The 16,660-nt window shown below is 38.9% G+C and overlaps 1 protein-coding gene across 3 annotated transcripts in view; it reads right to left on the bottom strand.

The window, feature by feature from the left end:
• dachc (dachshund c) overlaps positions 1 to 16,660 on the bottom strand; it is a 70,749-nt gene that overhangs the window by 33,774 nt on the left and 20,315 nt on the right. For all 3 annotated transcript variants that reach the window (XM_088351106.1, XM_088351107.1, XM_088351108.1), the window contains exon 3: positions 5,044 to 5,151. In XM_088351106.1, the coding sequence (XP_088207232.1) occupies positions 5,044 to 5,151 (108 nt within the window). The remainder of the gene's footprint in view (positions 1 to 5,043; positions 5,152 to 16,660) is intronic.

Raw genomic sequence — 16,660 nt, forward strand, 5'->3', positions numbered from 1 at the left:
TTACCCAGAAACGTAAAGGAAATCTTCACGTGGTTTACTTTTTATGTGAAGAAACCAGTAACTAACTAACTCCTTTTTTTTCTGCAACCTGCCCAACACTGGTCATGTCCAAGTGAGTAAGTAAACATACGTCGATACTTGGGCAATTAAAAAAAAACAACACAGTTCTGCCAATGTTCCATCCCAGGGACTAAAGGAGCGATACACTATTCATTTGAAGAGCAAATCAATCGAATATTTAGGGGTAAAACTCGTGAAAAGATTGGACAAGTATTTGATGTCAAGAGGGATCTTGAAAAATGGCCGAATAAAGTACTGAATATAAGTTCAAGTATAAAGGTAGTTAAGATGAGTGTCTTGCCAAAGCTCTTGAAGTAGTTCCAGTCCCTTCCTGTGTTGCTTCCCAGATGACAATTTGTTGAATGGGATTAGTGGATATGAAGGTTTATTTGGGGTGTGGAAAAAAAAAAAAGAGAATTTGATACAATACTTTGCAACTTCCCAAAGATAGAGGGTGGCAGGCTTTGCCAAGCCGACAGGAATACTTTTAGGTGGCACATTTTAGACCCCTGATTTATTGGTGTAAAGATGGTTATGTCGCAAAATGGAAAATTATAGAATTAGGGACGGCAAACACGGAGGTACGAAATTTATTTACATATAAGAAAATATTTTAAAATGTAGGTAACCAGCTGGGAGCAATAACTGATAATACAATAAGAATGAGGATCGCAATAGTTAGGAAATACAATTTGGAAAGGGAGGCAAGAATTCTGAGACGGTTTGCCTTCCGAACAGAATGATAAAGGGTTCCAACAATGGGCATGCAAAGGTATTCAGATTCAGATTCAGATCTACTTTATTGTCATTCTAGTACACGTGTATACAGAACGAAATGTCGATACATCCGACCCGCACAGTTTCCTTGAATGTACAGATATAAATAAAATGTTGTATTGAGTACTAATAATATACTAAATAATTATGGCTATGTATAGTATTTTACAGTAGTGCAAAGAGTGCAAGAGGAGCAGCTAACCAGATGTGCAAAATGGGCAGTCAGGTAAACAAGTCAGGTAAACAGTAACAATAACACTGTAGTACAAAAGTGCAGAGGAGAACAGATGTGCAAGGAGTGGCTAGCTATAAAGAACTGCCAGTAGTGCAAAAAAGTCAAACAAAACCAACAGATGTACAGATTAGCAGCAGTTTAGATTTACTATGTGTTTGATTGACCATTTAACAAAGACTATTGTGGAACCTGGTGGTACTGCACCGTCCTGTCCTGTTTTACTGCAATATGTATAATAGTTGAAAATGGCAAGCGGCAGAATTTGGTGGAATTGAACAATACATTTGTGTTACAGCAAAGTGACTGTTATCATTGCTTTCGGTTAAAAGACTACTATCACAAAGACTGGGCACTACTCATATGGTCATCAACATTTTTTAAAGAGCCTATAAAGGTATAACTTTTAAAGCAATTTCTGACATGCATGAATGTTGGCTGGCATGTAGTGGGCATTCATCACTCTATATTACAAGAAAATGGGAAAAATAGCTGGAATTAAAATAACAGAAGATAAGTGGTGGAATATTTGTAAAACAGACTGCACATCTACCAGCTCCACAATTCTGAGGGAATTTAACGGGAAGATTGTTGTCAGATTTTTCATTACCCCCGAAATTAGAAAAGGTTTTTCCGAGGTTCAACGACCATGCTGGAGAACATGTGGAGAGGTAGAGTTTGACCACATGCATTTATTTAGGCTTTGCTCAAGAATACAAGATTACTGGGAAAAATTATGGTTTGTTTTAAAGATAATATTGGGATATAGGATACCTAAAACATTCAAGGTGATTTATTTGGGCCATTTTACAGAAGAAATATTACAGATAAACAATGAGTACCTAGTTAAAAAGTTACTGACAGCTAGCAAAAGAGTAATAGCAAAATTATGATCGAAACAAGATCTCCCCACCGTAGAGCAGTAGTTGTGCACTGTGGAGAAAATATTTGTAATGGAGAGGATTCGAATAAGAATACAGGAGACCCAATTCATGGACAAATGGGAAATATGAATAGACTATAAGGAAAATAAAGACACCACTTATGAAAAATGAAGAATGGACTTAGAAAAATGAGTTGAATATGGAATATATTTCCTAAAACTGCAATGTTGTTTGTTTTTTTGTTTTGTTTTTCTACCCCTCTTCCTTTGTTCTTAGTTTGTGTGTTCCAAATAAAGAAAAAGCACAAGAAAAACTAAGTTACAAAAAAAACCATGTGGAATATGTCGTGTGTTTTAGCACACAGAACACTCCCAAAACAAAACAAAACAAAAAAAAAAGAAAACAGCCAGTGGGCCAGGGTTCCTAAATCTTAAGGCAAGTTAAATTCAAAACATCTTAGCACTTTTTAAATATTTTGAAATCAAATTTAAGACGAACCATGCATCAATTTTCTGTGCCGCTTATCCTAACTAGGGTCGCAAGACCCATTTGACCAAAAAAATAAATAAAAAATACACAACTGAAACAAACAAAACCTAACACAAATATTTCTTGCACACAATACTGTACATCATACCTCCTACACATTACAAGGCACAACTTTAAGCCATAGGGAAAATTGTTCAGTCACTTAACCATTAAAGTTATACTTTCCCATTGTCCAAAATAAACATCTGTGTCCGAATCTGCTTTTTGTATTGTGGATAAACATAAGACCAGCGTCTGCTCTGAAAGGCCTGACTGAATCCACATCACCGTTTTGACGGTTTCTTTGTTGTGGTCATGCGATGTTGCCACAAAGTCAGTGAAATATAAAAAAAGACAACTGATAAATGTTACTAAATCTTTTTAGTTCAAACAAATATACAGCTTATTCATGTGTTCATGTTTAAAGACTTTCGTAAATTGGATCTAAAACATTTTAAGGCCTTATTTTTAGAATAATGAATTTCTTTTAAGACTTTTCAAGGATTGTCAGGAACCCTGTGGACGTTAACAGACAGATGCCGCCACCATGAAAGAGCGGCCACTTTGTGCATTTTACTTCTACTGTCCTCCCATTTCCCACTCAACCTCCACCTAGCATCCTTTAATTTGCAACCTAGCCCCTCCCCCATTTTTTCTTTGGCCCTCCCATTGCTCTCTCTTATGTTTCATTAAAAACATCAAAAGTCAAAGTGGTTCTCTTCTGTTTAAACAAACAAACCATTACTGTAAACAAACAGTGGCAGTAAATTTCCCAGAAGATCTTGTTAACTGCACAAATGGCGCTTGAAAAGGTGTCATGCTCAGCATTTGTGTGTGTGTGTGCGAGATTTGCCTTTGCAGTGGTTCCGGCCCTAGTAGGGGCCCTACACTTCCCATAAGGCAGTGGGTGGCGCTATGGAAAAGAAAAAAAAAACAAGTTGTATGCTTATGTGTGCGTGTGTGTGTTTCCACTTGACTCCAGCATTAAGAGTGATTAAGCTTTACAGGTTCCTAATGAGTGGTGGTAACCATGCCACCTAACTCCACACAGATGCTATCGGAGCTGGTAAACAAAGCTTACGAGCGGTCGTGAAGACCAGGAGAAATGCGGACAATAGAAACTAATAATAGTAATGAGGGCAACATATAAAGACGAGCATAATTTAAACTGTTCGTCTGCCCTCGCGCTCTAGATGGATAGTGTATTCCACACAGGCCTCCATATAAATCCTGTCATCTGTCTAAACAGACTGATGTCGCTTTAACCTGTCGATAACAGCAGGCATGGGTGGGGATGTGGTGGGTCAGGTGTGTGTTTGTGTGCGTGTGGCGGTTTCAGTATATCTGGCTAGTGTGTACGCGCACGAGTCATTGATTGTCTGCCTGTTTGTCGTTTGCATTCAAGGTAGTGAATTAGAAGGGAGGTTATTGATTGGGTTGGTCCCCCTCATTTTACTCATCTCTCACTGTCCAACTTGGCCGTGATTAGGGTGTAGGCAACCAGTATCCTCGCTCTTCTATAAGATTCTCCGCAAATGCAGTAAGATGAAGGTGTCTCAGATTATAGAAGGGGTCCCCAAACTTTAACTTGTGAGGGCCACACACATTCTTCTTTCTCTGATGAACGCCCGAGATCAGTTTATAACAGAAAAAGTGTGACGATTTTTAGTGGTGACTTAATGTAAAAATGTATTGTTTTCCAGAAAGCCAAAAGCCTTCTGGATTCTTCACGGAACAAAAGTCAGAAAATGAATAACACAATTAATGATATAAATAATAATTAATGAAATATACATAACCAGATATCACACAGAGGGGTCTTTACAGAAAAAAGTCCATGGAACATAATTTTTAGCTTCATTGTCAGAGCACTGGACCACCAGTGGCATAGATGACATATGAAAAATCATTGGATTTTAGCAGCAGTATCAGAGATGATTGTTAATGTTGTTGTGCATTTGTCATGTAAAAATGACAACAAATAATAAATTGTATTCTTTTGTTAAAGGGTTGGGAAGGTAAAAATGGACACTGCGTATAAGAGTGGCACCATAACAACAATTACTTTTTATAAGTCGTACTTACATATCATTATATACATATTATCCTAATTTTTCTTTTTTACTATTTTCGTTTTGCTAGCCGGATTAAAGAGCCTGACCTCCCAGACCATAATTTGCCCAGGCCTGCCTTAGCTGGACACCACTCCATAGTGTGTTCAAAACTTTACCCAAATTATCTTGAATATGCACCAGCTTACCAAAATTGTACCGGTTTTTCACATTGCATATGAACTTGTAAACGTGAATTCCTGTTGTAAATAAATGGGGCTCTATTTTGTTTTGTTTTTTTCTTTCCGATGTCAAACTATTTCCTCTCCAAAAAGGAAGCACGCTGGCAAAGCGGCGACTGTTACGTCCTGCATCCAATCAACTGCATGTTAACACAGCTGTACCATTTGTATCGACGGCGCACCAACGTAACCACTGTGTGACGTGTTGTAACCCAGTAGTTAACCATTAAAGTGTGTGTGTTTGTGGACAAAAAACAGATGCCACCCACCTAATCCGGGACTGTGGTCCCCGTTGTCTCCATTGTGGCTGACATGTTGTTGGTTGCTGTGGTAACCGCCCATCTCCAGCTTGATCTTCTTGGCCAGGGCAGACAAATCTGCAAGAACAGATACAGGTGAGCACATAAAATTGGCCATCACGTTCGAAATAACACCAAAAATTTCTCGTTCTCTATATTTTTGTTTTGCAGTGGCAACTTTGTATTGGGACAAGCGCATCACCAAATACAGCGGATGGAGCTGGGGTTAAAAAAGCATTTGAATAACTGTTTTTCAGACTCAAGTCTATAGACTTATTTGGTGTCTTAAATTGGTGAAGGATGTCATTTACGCAGAATACATTTGTCGTCCTGTCATGGCCTATCCTTAAACCCTGCACAACTATACAAAAAATGATGCAACTTTATATAGAAAGTAAAATATCAATACATTTTTGCTGAATATTTTTACTATAGTTATTAAAATTATCAATTGCATTAGTATTGAAAAAGCCAAATTTGTGGCCATTACAATGCAAGACGTCCACTGCCCAAAGATAGCTGGGATGGGCTCTAGCACCCCCATAACCCTACTGAGGATAAGCGGTGCAGATAATGGATGGAGGGATACAATGCAAGACCCTTATTTGTTAAATTCAAATTACCTGTTTTTTTGCAATATATCTCACAACTGCCAGAAAATAGTCCTTCATATATATATATATATATATATATATATATATATATATATATATAGAGAGAGAGAGAGAGAGATAGATAGATAGATAGATACTTTATTCATCCCCTAAGGGAAATTCACATATACATATATATATAGGTGCAGTGGACTATAAGACGCATGGAATTAAATCTAAAGAGCTACTGTATTTATTCATGTTTAACCTTTACACATTTCATACACATTAGTGCAATAATTAATCAGTCAAAAAATGTTACTGTCCAAAGTTGCGAAACATTGTACGCAAATGGAATCAAACCCAAACACTAGACCACTAGGGATACAGATAACGCAAAAAAAAGGCATTGGATTTTATCGCATGGTCACACTATTTTTACTCAAGGTGCCAGAAATGAATGTGAAAGAAATGAAGGTAAAAAACATGATGAATGTAACAACTCTTTGGTGCAATTGATGATGAATCAAACGTTGCACTTGTTCATATTTTTCAGGACAGTTTTCTGTTTTCTTCATTCTGCAACATTCGTTTCTGGCACTGTAAAAAAATTGGGTGATACTAAGGTAAATTTAACTGCCTTTTCGTATGTCATCTGTATCACTGGTGGTTGAGTGGTTACGTTTCCACGCTCTCACCGCCAGGACCTAGGTTCGACTCCTGTTGCAAACAATGTTTTGGGCTATTGGTCAGTGACATGTTTTTCAATTGCTCAATTCTTGGACAAATACGGTAGTGTGCCATAAAACCTTGACTAATAACACATAAGTATTAATGTCGTATGCACTTCCAATCTTATCCAATGTATTTTGCAGTTTATAAGTGCACAGGGTTTTAGGGCACTTGTCAAAATTTCTGGCCAATTTTGAGTTATTAGGCGCACGGTACAGTCTGGAAAACATCGTACCGGTATATTAAAAACATAGCCAGGAAGCCACACAGATGTAACTAAACATAACCTCCTTAAGCTTTGGCAAGGGACAGAGCAAAAGGAGAGGGGATCGATATGATTTAGATCAATGGCCCCAGTGGAAGATTAAGCTCTACGGATGAGCAGGAGGTTGTCACTGGAAGACATTCATTGCAGCCGCTCCAGTGAAGCGGTCATTTAGTTTGGCAGGGAATCAAGAGACATTCATCTCTTCCACATTGAGCACACTGGTCAACACTCTACATTTCAGCTGAACAGTATTTGGAGATGGGGTTGGGGATATATTGTTTTAGGACAAAATGGGATTTTGCTCTTTTTACCTTTTAAGAGTGAGGAGAATTGCAGGGCAAATGTATTTTTGGTGAATCCTCTGCAAGTTTTCTGACCTGAAGGTGCAACCATTTAAATTAATACAATTAACTACATCTTGAACTAATATGAGCAAACACAGTGAATTATTAAAAGTGGACATCTGTGCAAACACCAGTGAGGAAATACAAACAAGCCCTAAGTCTTAATTTCCTGATCTTGGCTACAGTGAAACATTAGCACCATGCTCAACTGCTGTGTTATTCTTTCTTTTTTTCTCCTCCGTCTTCACACAAAAGATGTTTTGTCCCACCAAAACTATCGACAACCAAAACAAATTGCCAGTTTTTCCTTCTCATCTTCTCCGCTGCCCTTTTTCCTCGCCTTACTTTTACCTTTTCAAAATGTCAGCATCACAGCGGGACGCCAGGCCGCCATGTTGCGCTTGTGTGTGCGTGCATGTGAGAAAGACACTAAGGAGAGAATCACATCAAACGATTGCCTCCCCCTCTTCTTTTTTTTAACTCAAATGTCCTCACCGGAACGCTTTCTCTCTTCCTTTTTCTCTCTCTCATGTGGGCCTGCCTCTAATCAGGAGCGCTGACATTGCCGCCGTGCCCTCTCTTGAGGTGGGAAAGAGAGCTTTTTTCCCTCATGGATATTCTCTCGAGCAACAATCACACAACACACACACCCTGCGCAGTGCCTTTGAAACACAGCAACGGAAGTGGCGGCTAATAGAAAATCTTTTGAGGACCAGAATGAAAAGATCATCTCGCAGAGACGACACAAAGACAAGGGCAACTTTGAGATCGGTCAGGTGCCAACAATTATTTTTCTGACACTCATTTTACACACTCAAAGATGCAGAGCTCCACGCACACATTCAAAGGACCAAAACAGATTGACAAATAAGGAGGGGCTAACCTATGACCTCTGGGCGGAATTTGTTTAATAAAAGACCATGGTTAGGGTCCAAACAAGGGGTGTCAAGCTCATTTTAGTTTAGGGGCCACGAGGTAAAAAAAGACCTCTCACAATTGCCGGACTTGTAAATTAGTAGCATGACAAAATGTGCCATATCTGTAGGGTTGGGAATCTTTCGGAGGCTCACAAGTATGTTTCAGGTGTGTATGATTCGATTCTATATTAAAAGGTGTTTTTACCCATATATCAATTTTCAGAACTGCTTATCCTCACAAGGGCCACGGGCATCCTGGAGCCTTACCCAACGTTCTTCTATATTTGTTTTCCCTCACTAAGATTATCAACTGTGCATTTTTAAAAAACAAAAACAATGGAATACATTTCCACTGTTTTTTTGTTAACTCGTGCAAATTCGAAAGTGACAAAAATAGCACACGCTTATATATAATCTAAAGTCATTTTCTCCGGTTTATTTCCTTTAATCAAAATGTTTACCTGAATTTAGCAAGGTTGCTACCTAAATGTTCTTTGGTTGATAAATGCTTCCTTGTTTCTTTGTTTCCTTATCCTCACTGTAAATGTGGGACTGGAGTCGTCCAATTTCGTTGTCACAGCATATCCCATGTTGTAACAATGACAATAAAGGCATATTCTATTCTATTCTATTCTATTCTAGTCAGCAAATACAGCTACAATGGGCGGTTTATTTTGAATATGGTGCTTAGCTTTGGCGACATCAAGTAGACATATGTAAAACTGTAGTTCATTGTTTGCGTGAAGCGGCTCATATTTCCCTTGTGCTTCTCTCAGCATTGTCTCACGGGTCCTGATAAAATCCACTAAAGGGACTATCTGGCCCTGGTCTAACCTTGAGAGATTTTTTGGGGAGGGCTGTTTCAAATTATCTGTCAAAACCAAATTGTGTTAAGTGATAAATCAGCTGATCTTAGAGAAAAAAGATATAATAAATCATAAGTTGAAGCCAATGTCTTGCAATGATTTTGATATTGACTCGTCAAGACGAAATGTCTTTAGAGCATTCATATTAGGTCCCATACATCTGTATCAGAGGTCAACATAACTTGACATAAGGTTGGTTGGTTGGTTGGTTGGTTGGTTGGTTGGATCCCTTAACCACTAGGGTCATAGGGGCACCATTTCCTGGGGTGTGTCTTGGGCAAGTAAAGCCTGTTGGCAGCCATCCCTGTCCAGGCCAACCACCGATTAAGGATGCTAACAAACACAGTGGTGGCCTGAAATGAGGTTCCTTTGCAGGGTTTCTGGGCGGTTCCTTAGAGCAGTGGTACTTAATCCGGATTCGATCGAACTCTAGGGGTTACGTTAGTCAGTATCAGGGATTCGGTAGAGCCTCTGCCATGGTGGTCCAGACAACCCAGCTCATTATGTCAAAATGCAATGACATGTTCCACTTTGTCTTCACTGGCTGCACATGATCACGTAACGTGTCCAATTGGTGCTGCACAGTATTTAGCACGTTAGAAGTGATCCTACGTTTGAATGTCATCGTAGTACTATATGATATTACTTTTTTATGTTTTACACTATATCAAGCTAAAAAAAAAAGTTGTGGAAAGAATATGTACGATACCGAGTTAGCATCCCATCTGCATTATTTGCAACGCCAAGTTGAGCAACTCTACCCTAAAACGGCCATTATTAAGGAACACTTCCGAGAAGCTTCATTGAGATGAGAAATATAACAAACGTGCTTGCAAAGTGAAGAGAGCCAGATTCAATGAGAAGGCTACTCTGCCTGCTCTTGGATTTGTACCAATTAACAAAGTGTTGATGGTGAATCTGATGTTTGGAACTGCGGCCAAAGGTAAATTATCCCATATTGCCGTTTTAAATGACACCATCAGACTAGAAGACATGAGTCAGGATATCTTGGCTCAAGTAGTTATGTATCTGAGAGAAAAACTAAATGTCTTGAAATTGATAAATATCATATTTAATTTCACAATAAAGTAGGGTTCGGTGAATGCGCATATGAAACTGTTTGGGTTCGGTAGCTCCAACAATGTTAAGTACCACTGCTTCAGGAATAGAATGACAAGTTGGGTCATCCAGGATGGACTCAGAGTAACGCAGCTGTTCCTTGCATTGAGAAGAGCCAGTTGAAGTGGATTGGGCATCTAGTCCAGGTGCCTACTAGATGCTTTCTTGGAGAGCTGTTCGAAGCATCTCTCTATGAGAGGAGGTCCGGGGACAACCCAAGACATGCTAAAGAGTGTAAGACTATGTTCACACTGCAGACCTTAAACTCAATATTGATTTTTTGGGGTGAAATCTGATGTTTTTATAAGATTATTCACATTTTCAACAAAATGCGACTTTTATGTGATCTTCTGTGTGAACCCCACAAGTGTCCCGCATGTGCAAAAGAGGAAACGCATTGTCTGATGCAATGCGTTCAGTGTTTGCGGAAGTACTCATGGATGATTACGGTAGAGCGTTGTCCCACCAAATATCAATTAAATCTGAGACCTTACTATCTTTCCACTGAATGCTTTCCATGTTCTGTCCGACATGGTTGTTGATTTTTCCGCTTCCTCCCGCCTCGTTGAACGCAGAATAGTGGGTGACATCTGTCACCTGTCGATAACGTGCAGGTCGCACGCATGTGTCTCGACTGTCCACACAGCAGTTGTATTCCAAAATATCAACTACGTATCCTATTTGGGACCACATATGGACGTGGCCTGGGTCTGGTGTGAAAAAAATCAGATATGTGCCGTTAAGTCGTCCTTTAACAAATCGGATAGAGATCGCACTTGTGCAAAAATATCCGATATTCCTGCAGTGTGAACCTAGTCTGTGTCGCCAGGCCTGTGAGGAATTGCCCCAGGGTCCTGTCGGATGAGGTGGACACTGAGGTGAGACTTTTGTGTTTCCCTGCTGCCACTGCAACCTAACCTCTGATAGGTAGAATAAAATGGATGGATAAAAAAATCTGATAATGTATCGTACCTCGCCTTTTGCCAGAGTATGGTTACCGCTTACAGCGTTAACGGATAACATTAGGGGCTAGTAGAAGAAGTCTTCTTGTTACTCTCTTGCAAGCAGTCTAATAAACGTAATATGATTCTGCATTCTTTATTACAAAACTAGCTTGCGTAACAAAAACTGCTTTCATTCCTGCAGTTCCCATCATCAAATTATGCTTTAACTTATCAGGATTTAATTAATAGCTTGCAAGTTTTGCCAGTTTGAAGATTACAAGGCACTTTTGTGAACTTTGTAGTTCAAATGCAATAAAAAAAAAGAAAAAGAAAAAAAGTTCAGAGCTCTTTATCTGAGGTGTCAGCAGTGTGTGTTAATCTTATTAATCAGTCACCTTGTTCAACTCCGCGCCCTCCTCCTCCTTTTTCTCTGTCACTTCTGTGGAGGATTGTACAGTGTTTCATTGCAAAAAAGTTGCAAAAGTCACGCAAACTGCAATCTGTTTTGCATAAATGCAAACTCCCTCATTTGCTTTTTTATGGCACGTCTTCTCATTAAGGTGGCGAAACTTCTTGTCTTTAGGCCAACAGCATCAAACACTTTTACAGTGTGCTGCCATATTGACAATCTGTTCATTTTCTGACCTTGGCCTTTAGGAGCACACTTTAGCCAACCCGTGTTGGAGTAGAAAAAAAGGAATAGATTGGTAAAATGCCATTACAATTAGAAACAAAGAATTACCTTATTGTCATATTCTAAACACAGAGATTTAAGTAGCTAAATCAAAAAAAAGATAAGACATTTTTGGATATAATTTGCCATATCATGCAAAGTAAAATAAACTGCTGATTTGAGGTCGAAATCTAGCTATCTTATAAAGAGCATCATATTTATGTGTAAGTATCAGATTTCACAATGCATCCAATATAATTGCGGAGTATAACCCGACGTGGCAAATATATGATAACTGCATATGTCTAAAAAAACTATGTGCTCTATAATTTATAAACATCGTATATATTTAAAAGGAAAAATTTCTTTCAATTTTCTTAAATATTATGGAGCGAACGTCTCATTTCAATGTGTAGCGGTTTCTCTAATTTGAGCGAACATTGTTTTTGAGGAGGGAATTTAAATTAGTACTTTAAAGTTAAATACTCATTCTGGTATTGGTTTTAAAAAAAAAAGTTGTCGGATTCCAAACTAAAGTAACATTGAAAAATGTAATAGAGTGGGACTGGTTCCACGTTCACGGGTTCAGAGCTTCGCGGGTCTAAAAAATATTGATAATAAAATAAAATAATTTAAAAAAAAAATTTTTTTTTTTTTAAAATTAAGCATTCTGAAATGGCGTCGCTACTTCGCAGATTTTCACTTTTCGCGGGTGGTTTTGGTCCGCATTAACCGGGTCTAAAAAATAATAATAATAAAATAAAATAATTAAAAATAATAATAATAATATGTTTTTTTTAAGCATTTTTGAAGGGGCGTCGCTACTTTGCGGATTTTCACTTTTCGCGGGTGGTTTTGGTCCACATTAACCGCGATAACCGAGGGATTATTGTATCAACCAGAGTGACTCAGTCAAAAATTTAGGTGTCATATTTGACCCCGATCTGTCCTTTCAAACTCACGTTAAGAATTTTACTAGAACAGCTTTTTTCCATCTTCACAACATTGCTAAAATTCGCCCTATGCTGTCTCACTCGGAAGCGGAGATTATAATTTATGCGTTTGTTACCGTTTCGATTGCCGTAATGCAAAACTCCGGTCTCCCGAAGTCCAAAATCAAGAGCCTTCAGCTGGTACAAAATGTTGCAGCGAGGCTTTTAACTAAGACAAGAAAGTTTGATCACATTACCCTGATTTTAGCTAAGCGGCATTGGCTCCCTGTTAGCTTTAGATGTGATTTTAAGGTTCTGTTGGTAGTATACAAAATCATGCATGGACTTGCTCCCTCATTTCTCTCAGATTTAATTTCCCCCTATGTTTTGGTCCGGAGCCTTCGCTATAAAAATGCTGGTCTACTAGTTATCCCAAGAGCCAAGAAGAGATCCGCAGGTTCGAGAGCGTTCTCCAATCAGGCCCTGGTGCCGTGGAATGCTCTTCCCCCTGAGATTTGATCTGCAACCTCAGTGGAAATGTTTAAATCTAAGCTTAAAACACACTTCTTTTCTATAGCATATGAATAAGCTAAGTTTTATGTTGACAATATCTGTGTATTATTTGCCCTCATGTAAGTTTTAGATCAGGGGATGATGTCATAATAGTCTGTGGTTTGCAATAATCTGTGGTACAAATAAACATGACTTGACTTAAATTTGTTTTGTGCAACTAAATTGACTTTGGGATGACTTTTTAAAAGACGTAGTGTCAAAGTCAAGGGCCCGTGAAGACTTTCTACAGCGCCTTAAAATGATTTTTTTCCCCACTCGGGGTTTATATCGCTATCCTCGGGTATTGTTCCTGTAGCCTTCAAGTCTGCCGTCATTAAACCCACGCTTAAGCGATCTAACCTTGACCCAGAAAGCCTAGGTAATTATAGGCCAGTGTCAAATCTGCCATTTTTTGCGAAATTACTTGAAAAGGTCGTTGCACAGCAGCTAAATGACTTCATGTCAGAAAATAACCTTTTTGAAACTGTCCAGTCAGCATTTAGGGCAAATCATTCTACTGAGACCGCCCTTGCTAAAGTAAACAATGATCTCCTTTTAACAATAGATTCTGGTGCCTCATCAATGTTACTGCTGCTGGATCTCAGCGCTGCTTTTGATACGGTCGACCACAACATATTATTGGTTCGTCTAGAACGCATTGGTATCTCAGGAACTGTACTCTCGTGGTTTAGGTCCTACCTGTCAGACAGGATGCAATGTGTTAACTATGGCAATCTGACCTCTAAACAATCTAATGTCCCTTGTGGTGTTCCTCAAGGCTCTGTACTTGGCCCCCTTCTTTTTAGTATTTATATGATCCCGCTTGGTGACATTATTCGCAAGTATAATATTAGTTTCCATTGCTATGCAGATGACACTCAACTGTATGTGCCACTGGAAAAAACTGGACATTTAAGTTTTAGAAATCTGGAGGCTTGCCTTACTGAGATTCAAAGATGGATGTCAAATATTTTTTTACGCCTTAACCCAGAAAAAACTGAAATGTTGATTATTGGTCCAGCTCACTGTCGTCAGTTGTTTTCAAACACTACCCTGAACCTAGACAAATGTAATATCACCCATAGTGACTCGGTCAAAAATCTAGGTGTTATATTTGATCCTAATCTGTCGTTTCAGTTACACGTGAAAAATATTACTAGAATAGCTTTCTACCACCTCCGTAATATTGCGAAGATTCGTTCGATGCTGTCCCAATCAGATGCAGAGATTTTAATTCATGCGTTTATTACTTCTCGGCTTGATTACTGTAATGTATTGCTTTCTGGTCTCCCGATGTCTAGCATTAAAAGTTTGCAGCTGGTTCAGAATGCGGCAGCTAGACTTTTGACTAGGACCAAAAAGTTTGAGCATATTACTCCTATATTGGCCAACTTGCACTGGCTCCCAGTCCACTTAAGATGTGACTTTAAGGTTCTCTTATTAACATATAAATGTTTGCATGGGCTTGCACCCTCTTATCTCTCCGATTTGATTTCCCCCTATGTTCCTGCACGGAGTCTGCGCTCGGAAAATGCCGGTCTACTCGTGACTCCGAGAGCCAAGAAGTCTGCGGGCTCGAGAGCGTTCTCCATCCGGGCCCCGGTGTTATGGAACGCCCTGCCTCTGGAGATAAGATCTGCAACCTCAACGGAAGTTTTTAAATCGAGGCTTAAGACACACTTCTATTCCAAAGCATATGATTGATGCCCACCCCATATTCTGTTTTGTCCTGTCTTTTTCCGACGCCTGCCTGGCTGATACGAAGGAGAAGGATGATTTGGGATGGGTCAGCGGACCGGCGTCTGACCTGCAGCATGTCAACCCCTGCATTTACCAGCTGGCAGAGACGGGAGGCAGCGTCATGGCCGTCATAGACTTTCTGGACTGGTTTGCAGGCTGGGGGCGTCGTTGATGTCATGCACTTTCCGGACATTTTCAACATCTTACCTAATGTTTACTATTATGTGTACAGTAATGCTAATTGTAATTCACCCTGGTCAATCCTGGAAGGGGGATTACCACATGTGAGGTCCTTTCTCAAGGTTTCTCTTTTCTCCTCACACTGAGGTTTTTGAGTTTTTCCTTGCCCGCATGCTGGTTTAAGATCAGGTAATTGTGTAATTTTGTAACTGTAATCCTGTGCAGTCCTTTGAGACATTTCTGTGATTAAGGGCTATATAAATAAATTTGACTTGACTTGACTCGGCATTCTCCTTTAAAAAATTGTTGATTTTGGATGATACATTTTTGCATTTTTTTTATAGTATTTCAATCGAAATATAAGTAAAAAAAAACATCTCAGTTGATTTAATTATTTTTTCTTTGAAGCAAATTTTGCCCTCTTTTGCTAAAATATCAACCATTGGCAACTGATGTGCCTGAATAATAGTGGTTTCTTTTGTTTTCTTGTGCTTGTTAAAAATTAAGATTACTGACAAAGCCATTAGTAGATATTGCTGTATTTTTAACATCATATAGGAATATATTTGTTGGGTCTACAGTAGGTTCAAAAGGTTTCACTCGAGTAATTGCTTAATTTATAAAAGTTTTCAACAATAGATCAGTCCGGCCCTCAGCTTGTAGCCAAATCTTTTATCTTTATTTGACTCTGACACCCCTGTTCTATAAGATTTGTAAGTGTCTTCTCCTTTCTGTGGAATTAGAATTAGTTAGTAGTTAATTGAGAAACCTTTTGATGTACCGTATTTTCAGGACTATAAGGCGCACTTTAAAAACCCAAATTGGCCAAAGAATTTATTTTTTGTCTTAAAAGTTGTCTTATAATGCAGCGTATTGCAAAAAAGTGTGGATAACATTGGTCATGGATACAGTATTTATACCTGTGCTGGACGATGCAATGTTTAATGGTATTCTCCTGCATTTGTGCAAGGATTGATCGATCGAAAACCCTTCACATGCAACGGGAATCGAACTCGTGTTGATGTGTTGAGAGCGTTGACTCTTAACCACAGGACCACCATGAAATGAAAAATGAAATAATCTGCATTTATATAGCGCTTTTCAAGTCAATGACTTCCCAAAGCACTTTACATTGTGCTTCACATTTCCCAATAGCGGCCGTTATCTGGGCAGCCATGTAAGGCGCTAACCTGCTTATTGGGGGTATTGGGGTTTCAGTGTCTTACCCAAGGACACTTCCGCATGTAACACGGACAAGCCGGGATTCGAACTGGGATCCCTTAATCCTAAAACGATCGCTCTACCTCCTGAGCTACTGCCGCCCCAAGTGATACAGATGACATATGAAAAAGCATTCAATTTTATTTCTTTATCACATTGTTTACTTACAATGCCCGATACTTATGTTAGAAAATGGAGACAGATATGAATAAACGTAAAGTCCGAATCATCATCAGATACACCAGAGTTGTTTTGCTTTTTTGCGTTCATATATATCTTTCAGGGAGACTTTCTGTTTTATCCATTCTCTAAAATTCATACAGTGAGTAAAAACGGTGTGACAATGAGATAATATACAAAGTATTTTCATATTTCATCTGTACTAATAGTTGTATAGTAGTAAGGTATCAGCGTTCCCTCAGCCGCAACCGAGTTTGATTCTCATTACATGCGATTATGTGATTATGATCTGCGATCAATCAGTTATTGTATTAATACTGTATATG

Source organism: Urocampus carinirostris, chromosome 13 (assembly GCF_059441175.1).
Source record: "Urocampus carinirostris isolate Australia breed hairy pipefish chromosome 13, RoL_Ucar_1.0, whole genome shotgun sequence".
NCBI lineage: Eukaryota > Metazoa > Chordata > Actinopteri > Syngnathiformes > Syngnathidae > Urocampus > Urocampus carinirostris.